The sequence below is a fragment of the Trichoderma ghanense genome (assembly GCF_004382785.1).
Source record: "Trichoderma ghanense strain CCMA-1212 chromosome Unknown scaffold_15, whole genome shotgun sequence".
Lineage (NCBI taxonomy): Eukaryota > Fungi > Ascomycota > Sordariomycetes > Hypocreales > Hypocreaceae > Trichoderma > Trichoderma ghanense.
The window spans coordinates 384,542-399,679 of record NW_027395678.1 but is presented as its reverse complement, the minus strand read 5'-3'; the positions used below and the strand labels follow the sequence as shown (position 1 = coordinate 399,679).

Here is a 15,138-nt window from a genome sequence, read left to right as displayed (position 1 = left end):
CCAAGGGAATGAGCCTTTGCCTCTCTCTAATCCCCATAGTCTTTATACGTGCATGCAAACTCCCTACATGCAGCCGGTCACGCACCTCATGCCTCCGAATGTGGGCCGCATGCACTCCCAATGCCTGCAAGCCTGTCCCGGCACCAGCCAACCAGAGGCGCCAGGCTTCCCCTTCACCCTGCATCAACACGTGTAACGAAGCCGTAGGTGAAGAGAATCCTCGCTCAAACGCCTCCACTCGATCTACTGCCAGCGGATTGCCGTGCTGTGCTGTTACGGGGGCGCTCTCCTCCGTACTTGGAACAAGGTACGATGTATGACTCTTACTGGATACCTTAGATGGTAGTAGTATCTAATTTGCATCATGTATGCAGATGCTGCGATTTCGTACAGGCAAATCTTTGACCCCACAAACCCATCCATCAGTCAGACTCACAGCAAATCCATCAGGTTCTCGGCGGCTTGGTCAATGTTGGTGCCGAAATACTCTGGGATCGTCTAAGCCCGTGTTCTTGTGGTTAGCAAGCGGTCGAACCAGAGCATCCATACCAAAACCCCTGCGTCTCAAAAACAAGAGGACAGGGAAGAATATACCTGGAGAATCAGGGTGCCGTCTTCTATGACACACTCATTGTAGGTAGAGTGCTTCAATTGGCCCTTGTCAACGATGCGAAAGGCGACAGTCGCCTTGTCAACAGACTCGTTGAAAGCTTCATACAGCATGTCGTCCTCGCCAAACTTTTGATTCTCGAGGTAGCGCACAAGGCCCTCAAAGTACATCCTGAGAAAGAGACCCAGGTTCTGCTGCCAGCTTTCCGGTGCGTCCTTTGCGGCGCTAAGCTTGTCAAAGGCCTGCTCGAACTGCGGCAGCACGGCAATGTCCTTCTTCAGGATGTTCTTGAGATCGATGGTTTGCTCCTCGCTGTCCCAATCAGTTCTCACAGCTGCGCGGGCAACGAAACTCATTGACTGGTCGCCAGTCGAAGCGGTCGTCGGAGCTTCGTTGAGCGCCGCTTCGAGATTTTCGAGGGAGCATGCGTAGTCAATGTTGGTGCCCAGACAGCCCTCTCTAAATAGAATGACTAGCTGTCCGGCAGGAGAGATTTCGCAGCCGCAAGAGGTGAATTTCTTGTCTTGGTCCAGGTCCATGGTGATGGTCCTTGCCGAGGCAATGGAGTTGAGCTCTGACTTGCCCTCTACTCCATGTTTCTCGATGAAGCGATCTAGCTGGTACAGCACGCCGTCGATGTATCTGGACAACGTAAAGAACGAAAGCATCAGCTTTTTTTGTTTGTGGTGTTCAATTAATAAAGATATGAGGTATCAGCATACGCAGAAATCATCCAGCCAGGTGAATCCGCAGCATAGCCGTCCTGGGCGTATGCGCAGACTTGGCGGAGGTCGATGTCAATTTTCCATGGCTCGCCGAGCACATCGGAGAGTCTCTGTTCATAATCCGGCTTTTTATTTTCCCACTCATCACGGACTAAGAGAGATAATGAAGGTTAGTAAACATGATGAAGACGTGATGATGAACAAGAGAGGCTCGAATTGCTCTTAGGGGGGGGGACCTACTGTTCTTGCGGACTGCAAGTGAGAACTTCTCGATGGGAGGGAGTCGACTCATGATGTCCAAGTCAATCTCGTGAGCAATGCCAACAGCAAGAATCTACCCCAAGTGGATAGGAAATGAAGCAAATGTGATGGATTCTGAACAAAGAGGATGCATTCTCGTCACTCGTCCACGTCCACGTCCACGTATTTATACTGCCGCTTGACACACCAGAGAAAGAAACCCCCTTGAGCTCGTCGTTGATTCCGACTGCCCGTCGGCCGGCAAGACCATCGTGACAATGGCGTGAAAAAGCAGCCAAGGCTGATAACGGCTCAGCCAAGAGAAAAATGCCTTGAGCGCCGAGAGAAGTTGGAGCCCATATCGAGTCGAGAGGAGCCCGGCGTGTCATTAGCGCCCTACGGCTGAAAACATACACAAAAGATCCCCCTGCTTAGAGGGCGCATGGATGAGCTCCTGCGTATTGGAACCTCTTTGGGTGCATCGTAAGTAGGCAGTGGGAAGAGAGGCAGGGATCAATGGTACAAAGGTATGTGCGTAGGCCTAAGGTGTTGATTTGATCACCGGCTTTTGCTTTGTTCGCTCGGTATTCCTGCCAGAGTTGAGGCATCGACTCCTCCGCGTGGGATAGGCATTTGAGTGCAATTCTGATGCAAGCACTCTCAGCCCAACTGGTATCTTCAACCCTGTATGCCATCAAAATGGAAGCCAAAGATACCATGTTATCTGTCGGTAACTACCTTCTCATCGAAACTCCCCTTGAGGCCTCGGAATCTCGATGTGGAAATCTCATCCTGCCTTGAAACGCTCATGATGCCGAAACGGAAGCGTTCAGACATGAATCACAAGCGTAATTGGTTTAGTGGTAAAATTCTCCGTTGCCATCCGAGCAACGTCGGGGAGCCCTGGGTTCGATTCCCAGATTACGCATGAGATTTTCTTTTGGCATTTTTGTTAGATTTTGTTCCTTATTTTGCTTCTGTGCATGGGTCTGTAGCCATCTCATCGGAATGACATTCATGCACTTCTCATTTTGCTCCTTCAAAGTCATAATGACTCTTGACACGTAAAGCTAAATCGTCGTTTATGTCTACCTTCTAAGTAGGGCGCGAGGCTAAATGAGATGCAAGGCTACGAACGAGCGAGGCCACATATTCTCTACATGAAGCCCGCGGAAAAGCAAATGAAGACGATGGTTAGAGACGTCAGATGGACGTTGAAAATAGTTCCACTATGCTCGCAGTTTTCTTAACTCGCGGCGCCAAGATAAAAATGTCAAATGCCCTCACTCACCGGCATCGCTGCCGTGGATATAACAATAGAACGCCAAGGCCCGTCCCCTTTCCCATTTCGCACGTGAAGCAAGGTTGCAAGGCTGCAGATTAGGCATCATCGTGGTAGATGGATATGGGCGGCGGAATGCTTTCGATAATGGTGACAAAAGAAATAAGAGATGCAAGCCCCGTGCCAGGCCAGCTCAATGAATAGCAGCCTTCAGCAAGTGGTTCTTGTGAGGCAGAGCTGTGTGCTCTATTCGGTAACCACTTCGGCCATGACTTCCTTGCCTTTGAGAGACTCTGTGGCCTTGGGCGGCTCAACATTCTCCTTCTTGTCATCAGAAACGGCGGGTGCCGCAGCAGGTTTGCCAGCGCCATTCGAGCCAGGCAGCGAGAGTCCGTCTTGCTCCATCATGGCAGCCAAGCGTGCGGCTCGGCCTTCCTTCTTTCGTGGGACAGGGGCTACATTACGCGCTGTTAGCAAGCTATCATAGATACCCAATGCAACTACCAACACACAACAAGGGAGGATCAAATTTACCTCTGCCGTTCTCCTGAACGTAAAAGCGACGGAGAAGTGCCACGGCCTCGTCACGGCCCCAGCCACCCTCAATTTCGTAGCCTGGCTCAATGTTGCCGCCATCGCCGCCACCGGGGGGATACGAGACGCCGAGGCTGCCTCCTCCATCAGGATGCTGGACGGGGGCGGGCTGAGGATGAGCGCTGGCTGTTTGGCCATCCGCACGGATGGGGGTAGAGTTGGCATGAATGCTAAAGACTCCTCCAGTGCCTCCAAACTTGTCGTTGACGGCACCGAAATAGACCTTCTTGATGCCAACCTGGCGAAGGAGTGAGGCGCACATGACGCAGGGCTCGACAGTGACATAGAGAGTGCACTCGCGGAAGATGGTACCGTTGACACGCTCCTGGGGGATCATCTTTTGACCATAGGGGTACAGGTGGCCCTTGCTGCCATCTTCGTTGCCCTCGTCGGGAGAGCGCCATTCCACGGAAGAGATGTCGGATGAGCTGTCTCCTTTGATGGGCTTCTTGGGTGGCACAGTGGGCTTGAGAGAGGTGGTCTTGGGGCCATTGTTGCGCGAGACAGAGAGCAGAGCGGAGATGGCCATGAACTCAGCGTGGCGGGTGCCATTGCGAGTGACATTGGTCGCGTTCATGCCACGGGCAATGATCTCGCCGTTGTGAACAATGACGCAGCCTACAGGAGTCTCATTGGTGCGGAGAGCGAGCTTTGCCTGCATCATGACATGGTTAGCGAGATGGTAGACCAGAGAGATACGATACTCGCCGGAGGGGAAAGGAACACTCACCATGTCCAAGGCCTCGCCAATGAACTTGAGGTGCACAGCTCGCTCAGCGATGACGGCCGGGTCATCAAAGCGAATAACGCCGAGGTTGTTGTCGCCCGAGACAGAGGGCTGCTTGACCACGATAGTGGCCTCGTCGCCAGAGCCAGCGCCAGAGGCAGAGGCGGCGGCAGCCAGGTTAATGTTGCCAAGCTTCTCGGTGAGGGCGGTGACCAGGTTGCCATCTGCAGGGGCAGAGGCAGAGGCAGAGGCAGAGGCAGAGGCAGGCTTTCCGTCCTCTTGCTGCTGTTTCTTCTCACCGTCCTGGTGCTCCTCGCCCGTGGCCGCAGCCGCAGCCGCAGCGGCATCGGCAGAGGTCAGCTGTCGCATGCCGTTGACCGTGGGCACAAACAGGTTGAGGCTCATGGTGGAGTCGTCGTTGTAGAAGTCCTGGTCGTAGCTGTCGTCGTTGCCCAGGCTGGGGTCCGAGTCGCTGATGTCCGGCGCTTTGTCCGAGTCACGCTCAGAGTCTTCCTCGCTCTCCTCTTCGACCAGCGACGTTTCAGCAGGCGTGTTGGGGGGGCACGGAGGAACTGCCGCTCCGTCCTCGGCCTCGTCGTCCGAGCCGTCACCAGGTGGCCAGCCGCGACGGAACCACCTGCGCAAGGCGCGTCTGGCACCTGCCAGGCTGATTAACCTGATTGCAGCAGCCGCCATGATTGGGCCGCTGGGGGTGCGCCTGGTGAATTGCTGCTGCTAACCCTGGAATCCCGCTCCAGCCCCCCTCGGCTCCCGGTGAAGGTGAATTTGGGCTTGGGTTGGGTTTAAGGTGGTGTTGTCCCAGTGTAGGAGGGATAATATCGTGAATAAAAGATTTGTGTGCCTGGGCTGCCTTTGGCGAGGGGGGGGCTCGACCGCTGCTCCTTCCTCACAGCCCTATAGCCCCTCACGATGACGGTCACTTGCCTTCTCAGGCCGCGGAAGGAGCTGTTCTCCTTTGTATGGCCCTTGCGTGAGTATGACGACAGGTGTTCGCCGTATCTCTGCGGAAAGAAGGATGGAATGGAGGCCAGATGCGGTGTGTAATGTGTATCCTCCTTGCTAGGCTTGGGGAAGGCCAGGTGAGCCTGTTGAAAAGAGCTGCTTTCCCCTACAGGCCTATCATGGAGGAGCGAAATGCCTTTTCCGCATGTCAGCCAGTGCCTTTGCCATTATCGTTGCTCGAAAACAGAGAGAAACAGGGTTGGCAACTGGAAAGGGGTTTTCTTTCAGACCTTGTTGCCCGTTCAAAGCATTAAGACGCATCTAACAGTTGTCAAATTTCTTTCCGCAGTTTAGCCCTGCGAAGGGAAACTTTCGAGAAGGAAAAAAAGTGAGTGTGGGAGAGTAGGGCCTCCGGAGGTTTGCCCAATAGTAGCGGAAAGTAGGCAGGATGCCTGCTTAAATGCAGAAAGCGAAAGATATTTGTCTGTACAATAGGCTGGGGGGCTTCAGGTGAAGCCTTGTAAATGAAAGAATGAAGGTCTTTGGCTGTGCGTTTTGTTTGTGATTCTTCGACCTTCCTTCGCGGTGAGATTTGAGAGGACTAACCAACCTTTTTATGGCGTTTGAATTTCTGTCACACGTTTTCGCTGAAAAACGGCTTGCGCCTCAAGAACCGGATGACTCAGCACGCGCTCCGGCCGCTCCTCCTCCTCAGCCGCCGCCAAAAAAAAAATGTTTATCACAGCAAGAATATTTCCCTAGCTGTGATTCACAGATATCGCCAGCCTTGTCATCCAGGTGTCCCTTCTCTTCTAGACACTACCTAGTAGCACCTATGGGACATTGCTTACAATCACGACAGTAATAAAAAAGAATAAAAGAACGAATAATAATTGCGTTAGAGTCGAACCACAGCTTGGAATGTTTCAGGAAAAGGAGCAAAAAGGGAGAAGGTATAAAAGAGATACCGAGTCTAGGTCGCAACCTGATGAATTTCTACTCACGAAGTCGCCGAAAGGCAAATTCTATTCCCACGCTATACTCTATGAAACTCCAGATGGTCAAATCCCACCAAGCCTTATACCAAATGCCAACACAATCCACGCAAAGGGGTATCATTGGCCGATAGGCTCGCAGAAAAAAAGCGTGGTCTAGATGTTCGTTTCCCCCTAAATGCTCGCACCATATGCAAGAAAGGTTCTAGCCCATCAAGGGAGCCACCATGGCCAACGGCCTGGTTCCCCCGAGGAAAGATGAGAAACGAGAGGATAGACGAGATACCTCGTGTCGTAGTACTGAAGACCCTTGGACCCTCGGTCCGTGGGGTTTCTTTCCCCATGATTGATGGCCCTCCTTGAATCTTGGACTTGACATTGTCGATGGTGTCGTCTCAAACGGCGCCTTGGCTTCTCCAAGACGTTGCGAGATGGCCTGCGTGGCAAGGGCCAGTGAAAGGAGAGAAAACACGAGAGGGGCTCCAGCCATGCTTGCAAACGTGGCGCCCAGCAATCCGGCGGCGAGAATCGGCACGATGGTTTGCATAGAAAGGACTTGGCGGAGAACGAATTGGCTCGACCCTTGACCAGGACCAAAGTACGCAGATCCACCAGCAGCGGGCCGGCCCTCGGTGGGCGATATCGCTTGCAGGAGGGGCAGTGACAGGGTCTGCGAACCACTGTCAACCGCGGGAGGGATTGCCTGCTGGCGCACATCGACGTCGCCGTTGAGTTGCTGAGCAGGTGGGCTGGTGAGGCTCAGGAGAGTCGCGACGCCCGGCCTGTCAGACCAGACAAGGGCGGTAGGGCCAGACGAGGTGCGTGGGCTCACAGTATCCTCGCCGGCAGCTGTGTGTGTCGAACCAGGTACAGCGTGAAGCGTATCGCCGTACGAGGCTTGTGAGCCGCCAGAAACGTTCTCGGAAGTCATGTTGGGGTTGGCGGCAAGCTCGGTTTGGACCTTCAGACGAGTTAGTCGGACTGAATGGGGATTTGCAGGTGCTGTGGCATCGCATACCCTTGACGGCGACTCTTCCGGGCTCCTCGAGCGCTGGACTGGATCGTGCGCGGTGGTCGCCAGCGTAACGGGCGAGGTCCTGCGTTGGCTCGTGGACAGGCTCGTGTATTCCTGTTTACGCATGTTAGTCGTCGTTGGAGCGGCAGCAGCTGTGGTCATGGCATGACATACAGTTGGTGAGTCGGCCTGGCCGGAGGACAACCGAGACGAATGATCAACTGGTGATTCCTTTTTTGAAAAGTCAGTCGCTGTCTTGCAAGATAGCTGACCGTCGGTCCAGCAAAGAAAACATACACTTGGGAATCTGCCACGCTCGGTGGGCGATGACTCGTATGATGGAGCTTCATCTTGTATGTCCTTTTTCCAAAGTTAGTCGCCATTGCGCACACTAGCCGCACACGAGAAGAGAAAAAACGTACGGGGTGGAACTGGAGCGCGGTGCTGGTCGATGGGCTTGAAACAAGCGCAACTGATGGGCCCTTTTTTGAAAAGTCAGTCGCGATTCTGCAAGATAGGTGATGGGCGTCGACACGTACACTTCCCAGGGTAGAAATTGAGACTGATCCAGATCCAGATCCAAACACATCTGAGCGTCCAGGTGATGCCTTCCAAGGAGGTCAGTCATTGTTCATCCAACGGCAGACGATATGCAGGAATATGATGGGGAGAATCAAAAGACATACGCTATTCGCAATCACTTCCACGCCGCCGCTTCCAGAGGTTGCAGTGACAAGGACGGATCCACCTGACGGGTAGGCGATGTGAACTTCGCCTGCCCAGTCCGTGGAAGGTATCGTACTTATGCCATCCCGCGAGTCTCCTGGTTCACCAGATTCGGCTTGACTGTGACCCGGATCATACCACGACAGGTCCGTGTGGGCAGCCGCAACGAGGCTAGCAGTGTCCAGAGGCGATACCGGCGCAGTTGTGCTATCCCAGGTAGAGCTGAGCATGCTGCCGTCGGCAGCGAAGCTGTCGAAGCCGAAGGGTTCGGATCCGGAGACGGACGGTTCAGTCGGGCTGAGCAGCCTCGTGGACGAGATCGGGACCATACGGTCGTCCTCGGAGAAGCTGGACGAGGGGGAGAACAGGTTGAAGTCGGTGTAGCTGCCGCTTGAGGTGGTGTGACTGTCTTGCAAGAACGGTAGCTGTGGTGAGGCGGATTGTGATGACAGTCCCTCACGCTCCTCAGGGCCAGCGATGGCCCGAACATCTTGCTGCGATGCCGGCGTAAGCGCCTTGGGGGGCGAGGCAGACGAGGAGGAGGCGGAGGATTGGGAAGAAAAGTATCCCTCGGGGTCGAGGAAGAAGTCGTAGCTGTCGTCGACATCCGCGGGGGGGTACTGGACGAACTCCTCCCAGGACTCGAACATCTGGTCAGTGGACTCGAGGCCGTCCAAGCCGGTAAATGTGAAGGTGGGATCCAGGCCCAACAGCGACATTGGTATAGGGGGATTATCGTCTAAGGGCGAAATCGCCACAGAAGCAGGCGCTGTCTTCTGAGGCGGCGGTGTTGATGCTGCTGGTGCTGGCGTCGCCGCGGCCTGTGGTGTTGTGCGTGCCTTCTTTGTCGGCTTCGCAGCAGATTGCGGTTGGGTTTGAGAGGCCGGACGTTTCTTGTGGTCGGGGTCACAGCGAATCTTCTTCCGCCGACAGCTATCGCAGGCCTTGATGATGCGCATCAGATGCGCGTGATCTCGCTGCTCCTTTGTCTTGGACCCCCGAGAGGCAGAGTCTGTGATGTCCTGGCCATCCTTGGTCATGATCTTCATGCCGGGCAGGTGTGAAAGATCAACAGCGGGATAGCGTGCGACAAGACCGCTAGACTTGGAGGCCTTGCGGCTCTTGGAAACGGAAGAGCGAGAGGAGGCTGATGGGGATGCAGATGCCTGGCTCCAGTCCAAGGCCGAGTTGGCTGGAGATGCGTTGCTGAAGGAGGAGGTGGCGGTGGAGTTGACTGGCGAGGCTGCCATCGGGCTAGAAGAGTAGTAGACGGGGTAGAACTTGAACGTCTGGCCAGTGAGCTGCGAGTGCTCCAGGAAGTCGAGCGAGATGGTCGCCCGCTTCTCCTTGAGGGGAGCCGAGCCGGGGATGTAGGCGTTGATCATGTCATCGAGTTCTTGCGTGCCGAGCGCAGGGAAGAACTGAAGCTGAGCGCCGAGCTGAGGCTGATAGACTGAGAAACCCTGGGGAAGAGGGGCAGTGGAAGCGTATTGAGAAGCCATTGCTGATGTGGGCAGATGCTGATTGGATGAAGTCGGCAAGTGAGGATTCATGAAAGAAGGGGTCTCGGCAAGGTCGAATCCAAGATGGTTAGGCTGGCCTATCGCGAGTATTCGACGTCCCATAGGAGTGTAAGCCCACGATACACTTGAGCCCAAGCTTCAATTTCATCGGCTTACTTACACAATTGGAAATCCAGTCGCTGAATTGATTCGTTGACGTTCACTTTTTTCCTTTTTCTTTTCTTTTTTTTTCTTTTTTTTTCTCCGGTTTAATGAATGTAACGAACGAACGAGTGGTAGAATTGTCTGATAGGGGAGAAGTCTTTACGAGTATGATATTCGCAGCAGCGCCAAGTGTGCGAGCGAAGGAGGGGGAGGAGATCTTGGCGCGCTGGAAGCAAGAGAAACAAGAACAAAGCACCAAACAAGCTCAACGATAGCTTGTAAGCTGCTGATCCTGGGTAAGGTATCAAGCCTTTGGGGAGGTATCAGGCTGTTCGATAAGGCGCCTTAGTGATTACTAGTCGACCAGAAGAGCCGCGAAGGAGATGGAAAATGAAGAGCAGGAGAAACCGAGTTCCTCAGGCGTCGCCGGTCGGGAGTCATGACGGTATTTCAGTGTCCGGCCGGGCGTTGAGAAGGAGCGGCCCTGGGGAAGGAGGCCCTTGAGGAATAGTCGCAATCCTGACTCTTTCGGCGTGCTGAGAAAGGACTAGCGCGAGGCTCCCTCGGGGGCTCAGCCGGCCAATAAGGCTGTGCGGCGCGATCCCGCGCCCCGCTTTGTCGGACTCTGATTGGCCAAGATCTCCCACCTGATGCGCCGCCCGGAGTGGACCTTCGGCGAGAGCTTAGCGCTGCTGATTGGCCAATGGCACCCGCTGCGCTCGGGCCACATGCGAGTGACTCAACACTGGCCTGGTAAAAAGTTCCCTTTTCTGGGCTGGCAATCTGGAGGGCTTTTGCTGAAGGTTATCGGGGGGTGACCGCCCAAGCACAGGCACGGGTACGGGCAAAGGCATGCTCGCACGAGGTCCAGATGGAAGGGGAGGTACTTGATGTGGCGGGCGGCTTGGCGCCTGGGAACGGTATTCGCGATGAGGCCAGTACCTGAAATGGGCAAGCCGTGCAGGTACTGGGTGTAAGATGACGGTGCAATTCCCCCTCCGTCAGCACACCAGTGAGGCGAATATACCCCAGACTCTCCAAGCGAAGAATGACGGGAACAGAGCCTATCACATACGTTTCTACCAAAGGTACCGAGATCTGAAAGAACAAGATTAGATTGGTGATTCACGGCCAAAGGATGAAGCGAGAGCTGGCTCTTGCGCACTTTACCAACCAACCACTCGAGCAGTCAGACTACATAAGCTTCATGTGCTGCCCCTCGTCTAAACACGTCTCTGCTCTTTGATCTCTTCTGCCGGATTGTTGTGCTTTATCAACGAGTGGCTCCTGGGAGTGGACACGTGCGAAACACCTCAAGCCCTTATACCGAGTCGGGCAGTGATCCCGCTCGACTTTGAGTGTCTCGTACTTCCCCGATGGGTTGCTGACGCCGTCGTCTCGGTCGTTGCTCTCCGCAAAGTCTGCCCTACCCTGCAGCCAGTCGAGGATCTCCTGGTTACTCAACAACCTCCTCTGGAAGTGGCATAAACAACGAATTGGAGTCAGCAGCGCAGCATCCCAGTAGCTCTCTGACTAGTCCCTTCGCCATCCGAGTCTATTTGAGCGTGGTCCCGACGATCGTCTCCCTCACTGCTTCGCCGTCACCTAAGATACGAGCCGCACGAATCCATCAGCCCAAGACAACGTCAGCAATGGTGGCCTTGGTGGATAGCACCGGGTTGGAGCCCAATCGCAATGACACCCCTGATGCGAGAGAGATTCACATAACCAAAAGCAAAGGGACAACATTTGGTAGAATATGTCCGACCAATTGGCCTCATCGCATTCCGCTGCCTTAGCTGACAGCCGCACAAGTACACGCCCCCCGTGCATCTCGGACAATCAGCAGCCATGTCCGGCTCATCGACAATTGCCTTGTTGGCAAGCCGCCGCAATCAAGCCGGCCAAGCGGGTTCGAGCCTTTCGGCGAGCTCGAGAAGGCTTAGAGCACCCCACACTGGCGATCCTGGGCTGAGCCAGGCATCTCGATAGCGCACCTGCAGCACTCCGAAGCCGAGACCGAATCCCGTATCCACGCGAGACGAGACGGACCAACAGACTGGACTTTGATCTTGAAGAAAGAGTAGTTGAATGAACCTATTTGGCCACTTCCAGGAGATGTTCGGCAACACTGGCCGGTGTTTGCTGCAACATCAGGCGGCTCTGTTACCACAATGCTGCCGGGACGATGCTGCTGCCATCACATAGACCACAGCCAACTCCACCTCTACCTCGCTGAACTGAGGCCTGTATTTCGGGGCTCTCCAGAAGCCGCTTTGCTCTCCGCCTGAAGAGAACCCCAGCGACTCCAATGAGCGTCAGATCTCCGGCCCTTTGGAGATCGAAGATAAAACTCGTTCTGACCCACGGTCATGGGTTGGAGCCTCTCCGCCTAATGCTGACAAGTGTTGCAGTATCCATCTACCGAGTGATTTGGCAAGCAGCCCGACAGCGAGATAAGACACCATGGAGCAGAAACAGGAGCTACGACCTAAATCTCATGTTGTATCTTGCTGGGCCGTGTTACGTTCGTCTATATTTCGTTGTCTCGTTGAATACAAAATGCAACACATGATCGTGGACGGTAGAAAAGTCAAACCCGCCTTGGTTGACGATCTTTATTTACAGAAAACAGAATCAACAATCGCTGAGAAAGCAATCACCCCCGCATTGGTCGGGACATCCCCAACAGGTCCATGGCATGCGTGCTCCATGCCCCTCCGTTTCTGGGGGGCAGAGAGATCATAGTGGCGCCTGTCGTAGGCGGCGATTTCTCAACCACCTTTGCGACCACTGGCCCTCCGTTTCTGGGAGGCAGAGGGACCAAAGTGGTCACAGTCGTAGGCGGCGGTGTTTCGACCGCCGTTGCGGCCCCTCTGCTCCTCTTTGCTGGATTCAATGGAGCCGCTGATGAAGAGACCTTGGTTGCAGCACTTACACGCCTCTCCTCCACCTCCCTCGCCCGCTTGCCCAGAACCTCCCCAAGGTCCTGCTCCTTGGATCCCGTGCACTCCAATAGTTGTACAATGGCCATGCCCCGGTCAAGGTTCATCTCGAGGCCCTCTGCAACCTCGCCCTCGTCTCCCTGCCAATGCCCGTCACCGACGAAGCCTCCGCCGTCGTCATATACCATGTACTTCTTATTGAAGGTGTGAAACTTTAGCTTGCCGTCCTGCCATCTCTTTTTCTTGCGGCGAAGGTCATGCGTGTATAGGCAAATGAACTCGAGAATCGACGCGGATGCTGATGGAGTGGGAGTATTCAACGGCGCTGCGGTGGCTCTCACGGACCGGAATGTAGATTGTTGAGTAGTGCGAGACAAAGAGACAGAGGGAGCTTGAGTTGATGAAGTCCTTGGAGGTTGGAGCGTCGGCTGTTGAGCCATCCTTGACGCTGAAGAAGTGGAGATATGAGCTGGTAATGCATCTCTCGTCGGCTGTTGCATGGACTGCTGAGCGAATCGGGGTGTTGCTGCAACTGGCGTATGGGTTGGCCCAGTGTGCCTTATAGGCTGAGGTATGGGTTGATATGCAGCACAGGATGCCGATGTTGTCAGAGTGGTGGTCGAACCGGGATTCCGCATGCCTGGCAAAGGGAATGGCCTAGAGCCGCGATTCGCCGATGCAGGGGGAATCACACTGGACTGGAGATCCGATGGGCCGGCATTTCTCTCGGGTCGAGGCATGGGCCGCTGAGTGACTCGGGAAGAGAATGAAGCGGCAACAGAAGTATCGACTTGCCCGCCATCTGAGGTTCTCTTAGACTGTGGAACGGGTCGCTGGACGTCTCGGGATGATGATGATGATGATGATGCTGACGCAACGGGATGATTTGCTGGGCCAGAGTTCGAATGCTTTCTAGACTGTGGCAAGATTTCCTGGCTATTGCGGGATGCCGATTCAGGAGGCGTGAAATCCGATTCAATGCTATCAACAAGTCTGGATCCGGGCCGAGAAGTATCACGAGCTGCTGGTGTGCGAGGAGTTATTGCGGGCTCAAGCTTTTCTCTTGCCAACAATAGGAACCGCCGAGGCCTGTGAAATGTTGGTGCAGCAGATGTGTGGCTTGCGAAGGCATTGCTTGTTGATTGAGACACAGGTTCAGGCACGGGGTGATGAGTAGACCGAGAGCTTGATGTGGCGGGGGTGGCGGTAGATGGGCCGGCATTTCTCGCAGGATGAAACATGGTCTGCCGGTGGCTCTCGAGACGTGGAGGTAGCCCTCTGTAAAACGGGGGAGGTTGAGGAGCGATGTGTTTGCCTCCGAGGTTGGTAAGTTACCTCCCAGAGTCTGACGGCGGTGAGAGATGGGTATCCAAACGGAAGTCGGAGGCTGGACAAGATTCAAAACCGGTCCAAAAGTCTGGTGAAGACAGATGAAGGCCCGGAACAATTGCAGATGGAGAGGGGGGGAACAAAAGAAGAAGTGTGTAGAGTCATAGAGCAACCCGGCGAACGACAGACGAACGAATCGTCCCCTTCAGGATATACACACAAGACGGTTTACACAGGTAGGTGCCTCGAAGTAATACTCCGATGGTAAAGAAGGGCCACTAACCTCTCATATGCAAAAGTAGGGCTGACTGCTGAGATGCAACGAAGCTGCAGATAAGATACCTTTGATGAAGGCATCAGCAAGGCAGGACAAAGCGACGAAGTGATCAATAATAGCGAGACGCGTCTTGGCCAACAGCGACGCTGTAAGCGAAAAAGCCTACCTACCTTGGTCGCGAATGACGCGACGCCAAATCACGTGTCGCCCGATGTACTTTGTAGACTCTAGGTAGGTACAGTAAGGTAAGGTAGGTAAGGTAGGTACCTTAGGTAATTACCTTAGTTGAGCTCGGATTCCATGAGGAAGGAGCTGTTGAAGCTCCGCTAAAACTCAAATCTGGGGAACTCCGCACCGTCAACTTGAAGAAAGAGCCATCCACCCAATGAGGCTAGGCACCGCATTAACAGAGCAGCGGACAGGGAAGGAAGAGGGGAAACTCATCGAGCGGGCAAAAAATGACACAGTGTGAGAATATTAACTCGGGAGAGAAGTACCTATATATAAAAAGGTAGAAGAGAGGAAAAGGAAACGCCAGATCGAATAAGGTACTAGGTAAAGTTGGGGGAACACGATCTGTCTTTGCTTTATCCTCGCTCGGTTAGATCGCAGTAGACCGACCTGTACCATTTCATCTCGAGGTACCTTAAGTAGATACACGAATGACTGCTCGAGGCGTACGAAGTACTGCTGGGTAAGGTGAGGCAGTGAGTGGGTGGGTGAAGACCGTGAGAGGGAGTTGACTGTCTTCAGCTCACACGTCATTGTAGCCTCATACACCCAATGCGAGGTAAAGAGAACGTCTTGAAGCACCGAGCAGATGTCATTCTTCAGCCGCAGGAAGTGGCTTAATCGCAGTTATATTCACGCTTGACTTATAGAAGAACCCTGCAAGTTGATTGAATTGTTTATTCCTTCGAACGAGACCGGTGGCATTGTCGATGCTATCACTGCCAGGCAAGCTGCCTGCCGCTGTAATCTCAAAGGCACTTTTTTTTTTTTTTTTTTTTTTTTTTTTTTTTTTTTTTTTTTTTTCTATTATA

The 15,138-nt window shown here is 54.0% G+C and overlaps 4 protein-coding genes across 4 annotated transcripts; all 4 read right to left on the bottom strand.

Moving 5' to 3' along the window:
* Nucleotides 1-432: 432 nt before the first annotated feature.
* On the bottom strand, nt 433-1,627 carry CCMA1212_009213 (uncharacterized protein; the record flags this gene model as incomplete). Its single annotated transcript, XM_073706305.1, has 4 exons — nt 433-498; nt 595-1,252; nt 1,333-1,486; nt 1,576-1,627. 4 exons carry the CDS (start codon nt 1,625-1,627, stop codon nt 433-435), a joined length of 930 nt encoding a protein of 309 aa, XP_073555169.1.
* A 1,476-nt stretch (nt 1,628-3,103) lies between these two features.
* CCMA1212_009211 (tRNA-specific adenosine deaminase 2) lies at nt 3,104-4,896 on the bottom strand (the record flags this gene model as incomplete). The annotated part of the gene is made up of 3 exons (XM_073706304.1): nt 4,182-4,896; nt 3,392-4,106; nt 3,104-3,312 (listed from the first exon to the last, which is right to left on the bottom strand). The coding sequence occupies exons 1-3, from the start codon at nt 4,872-4,874 to the stop codon at nt 3,104-3,106; spliced, it is 1,617 nt and encodes a 538-aa protein (XP_073555231.1). The 5' UTR covers nt 4,875-4,896.
* Nucleotides 4,897-6,341: 1,445 nt separating this feature from the next.
* On the bottom strand, nt 6,342-9,379 carry CCMA1212_009210 (uncharacterized protein; the record flags this gene model as incomplete). The annotated part of the gene is made up of 5 exons (XM_073706303.1): nt 6,342-7,382; nt 7,449-7,511; nt 7,574-7,633; nt 7,691-7,759; nt 7,838-9,379. The coding sequence occupies 5 exons, from the start codon at nt 9,377-9,379 to the stop codon at nt 6,342-6,344; spliced, it is 2,775 nt and encodes a 924-aa protein (XP_073555230.1).
* Nucleotides 9,380-12,203: 2,824 nt separating this feature from the next.
* On the bottom strand, nt 12,204-13,730 carry CCMA1212_009209 (uncharacterized protein; the record flags this gene model as incomplete). Its single annotated transcript, XM_073706302.1, has 1 exon — nt 12,204-13,730. One exon carries the CDS (start codon nt 13,728-13,730, stop codon nt 12,204-12,206), a length of 1,527 nt encoding a protein of 508 aa, XP_073555306.1.
* Between the last annotated feature and the right edge of the window lie 1,408 nt (nt 13,731-15,138).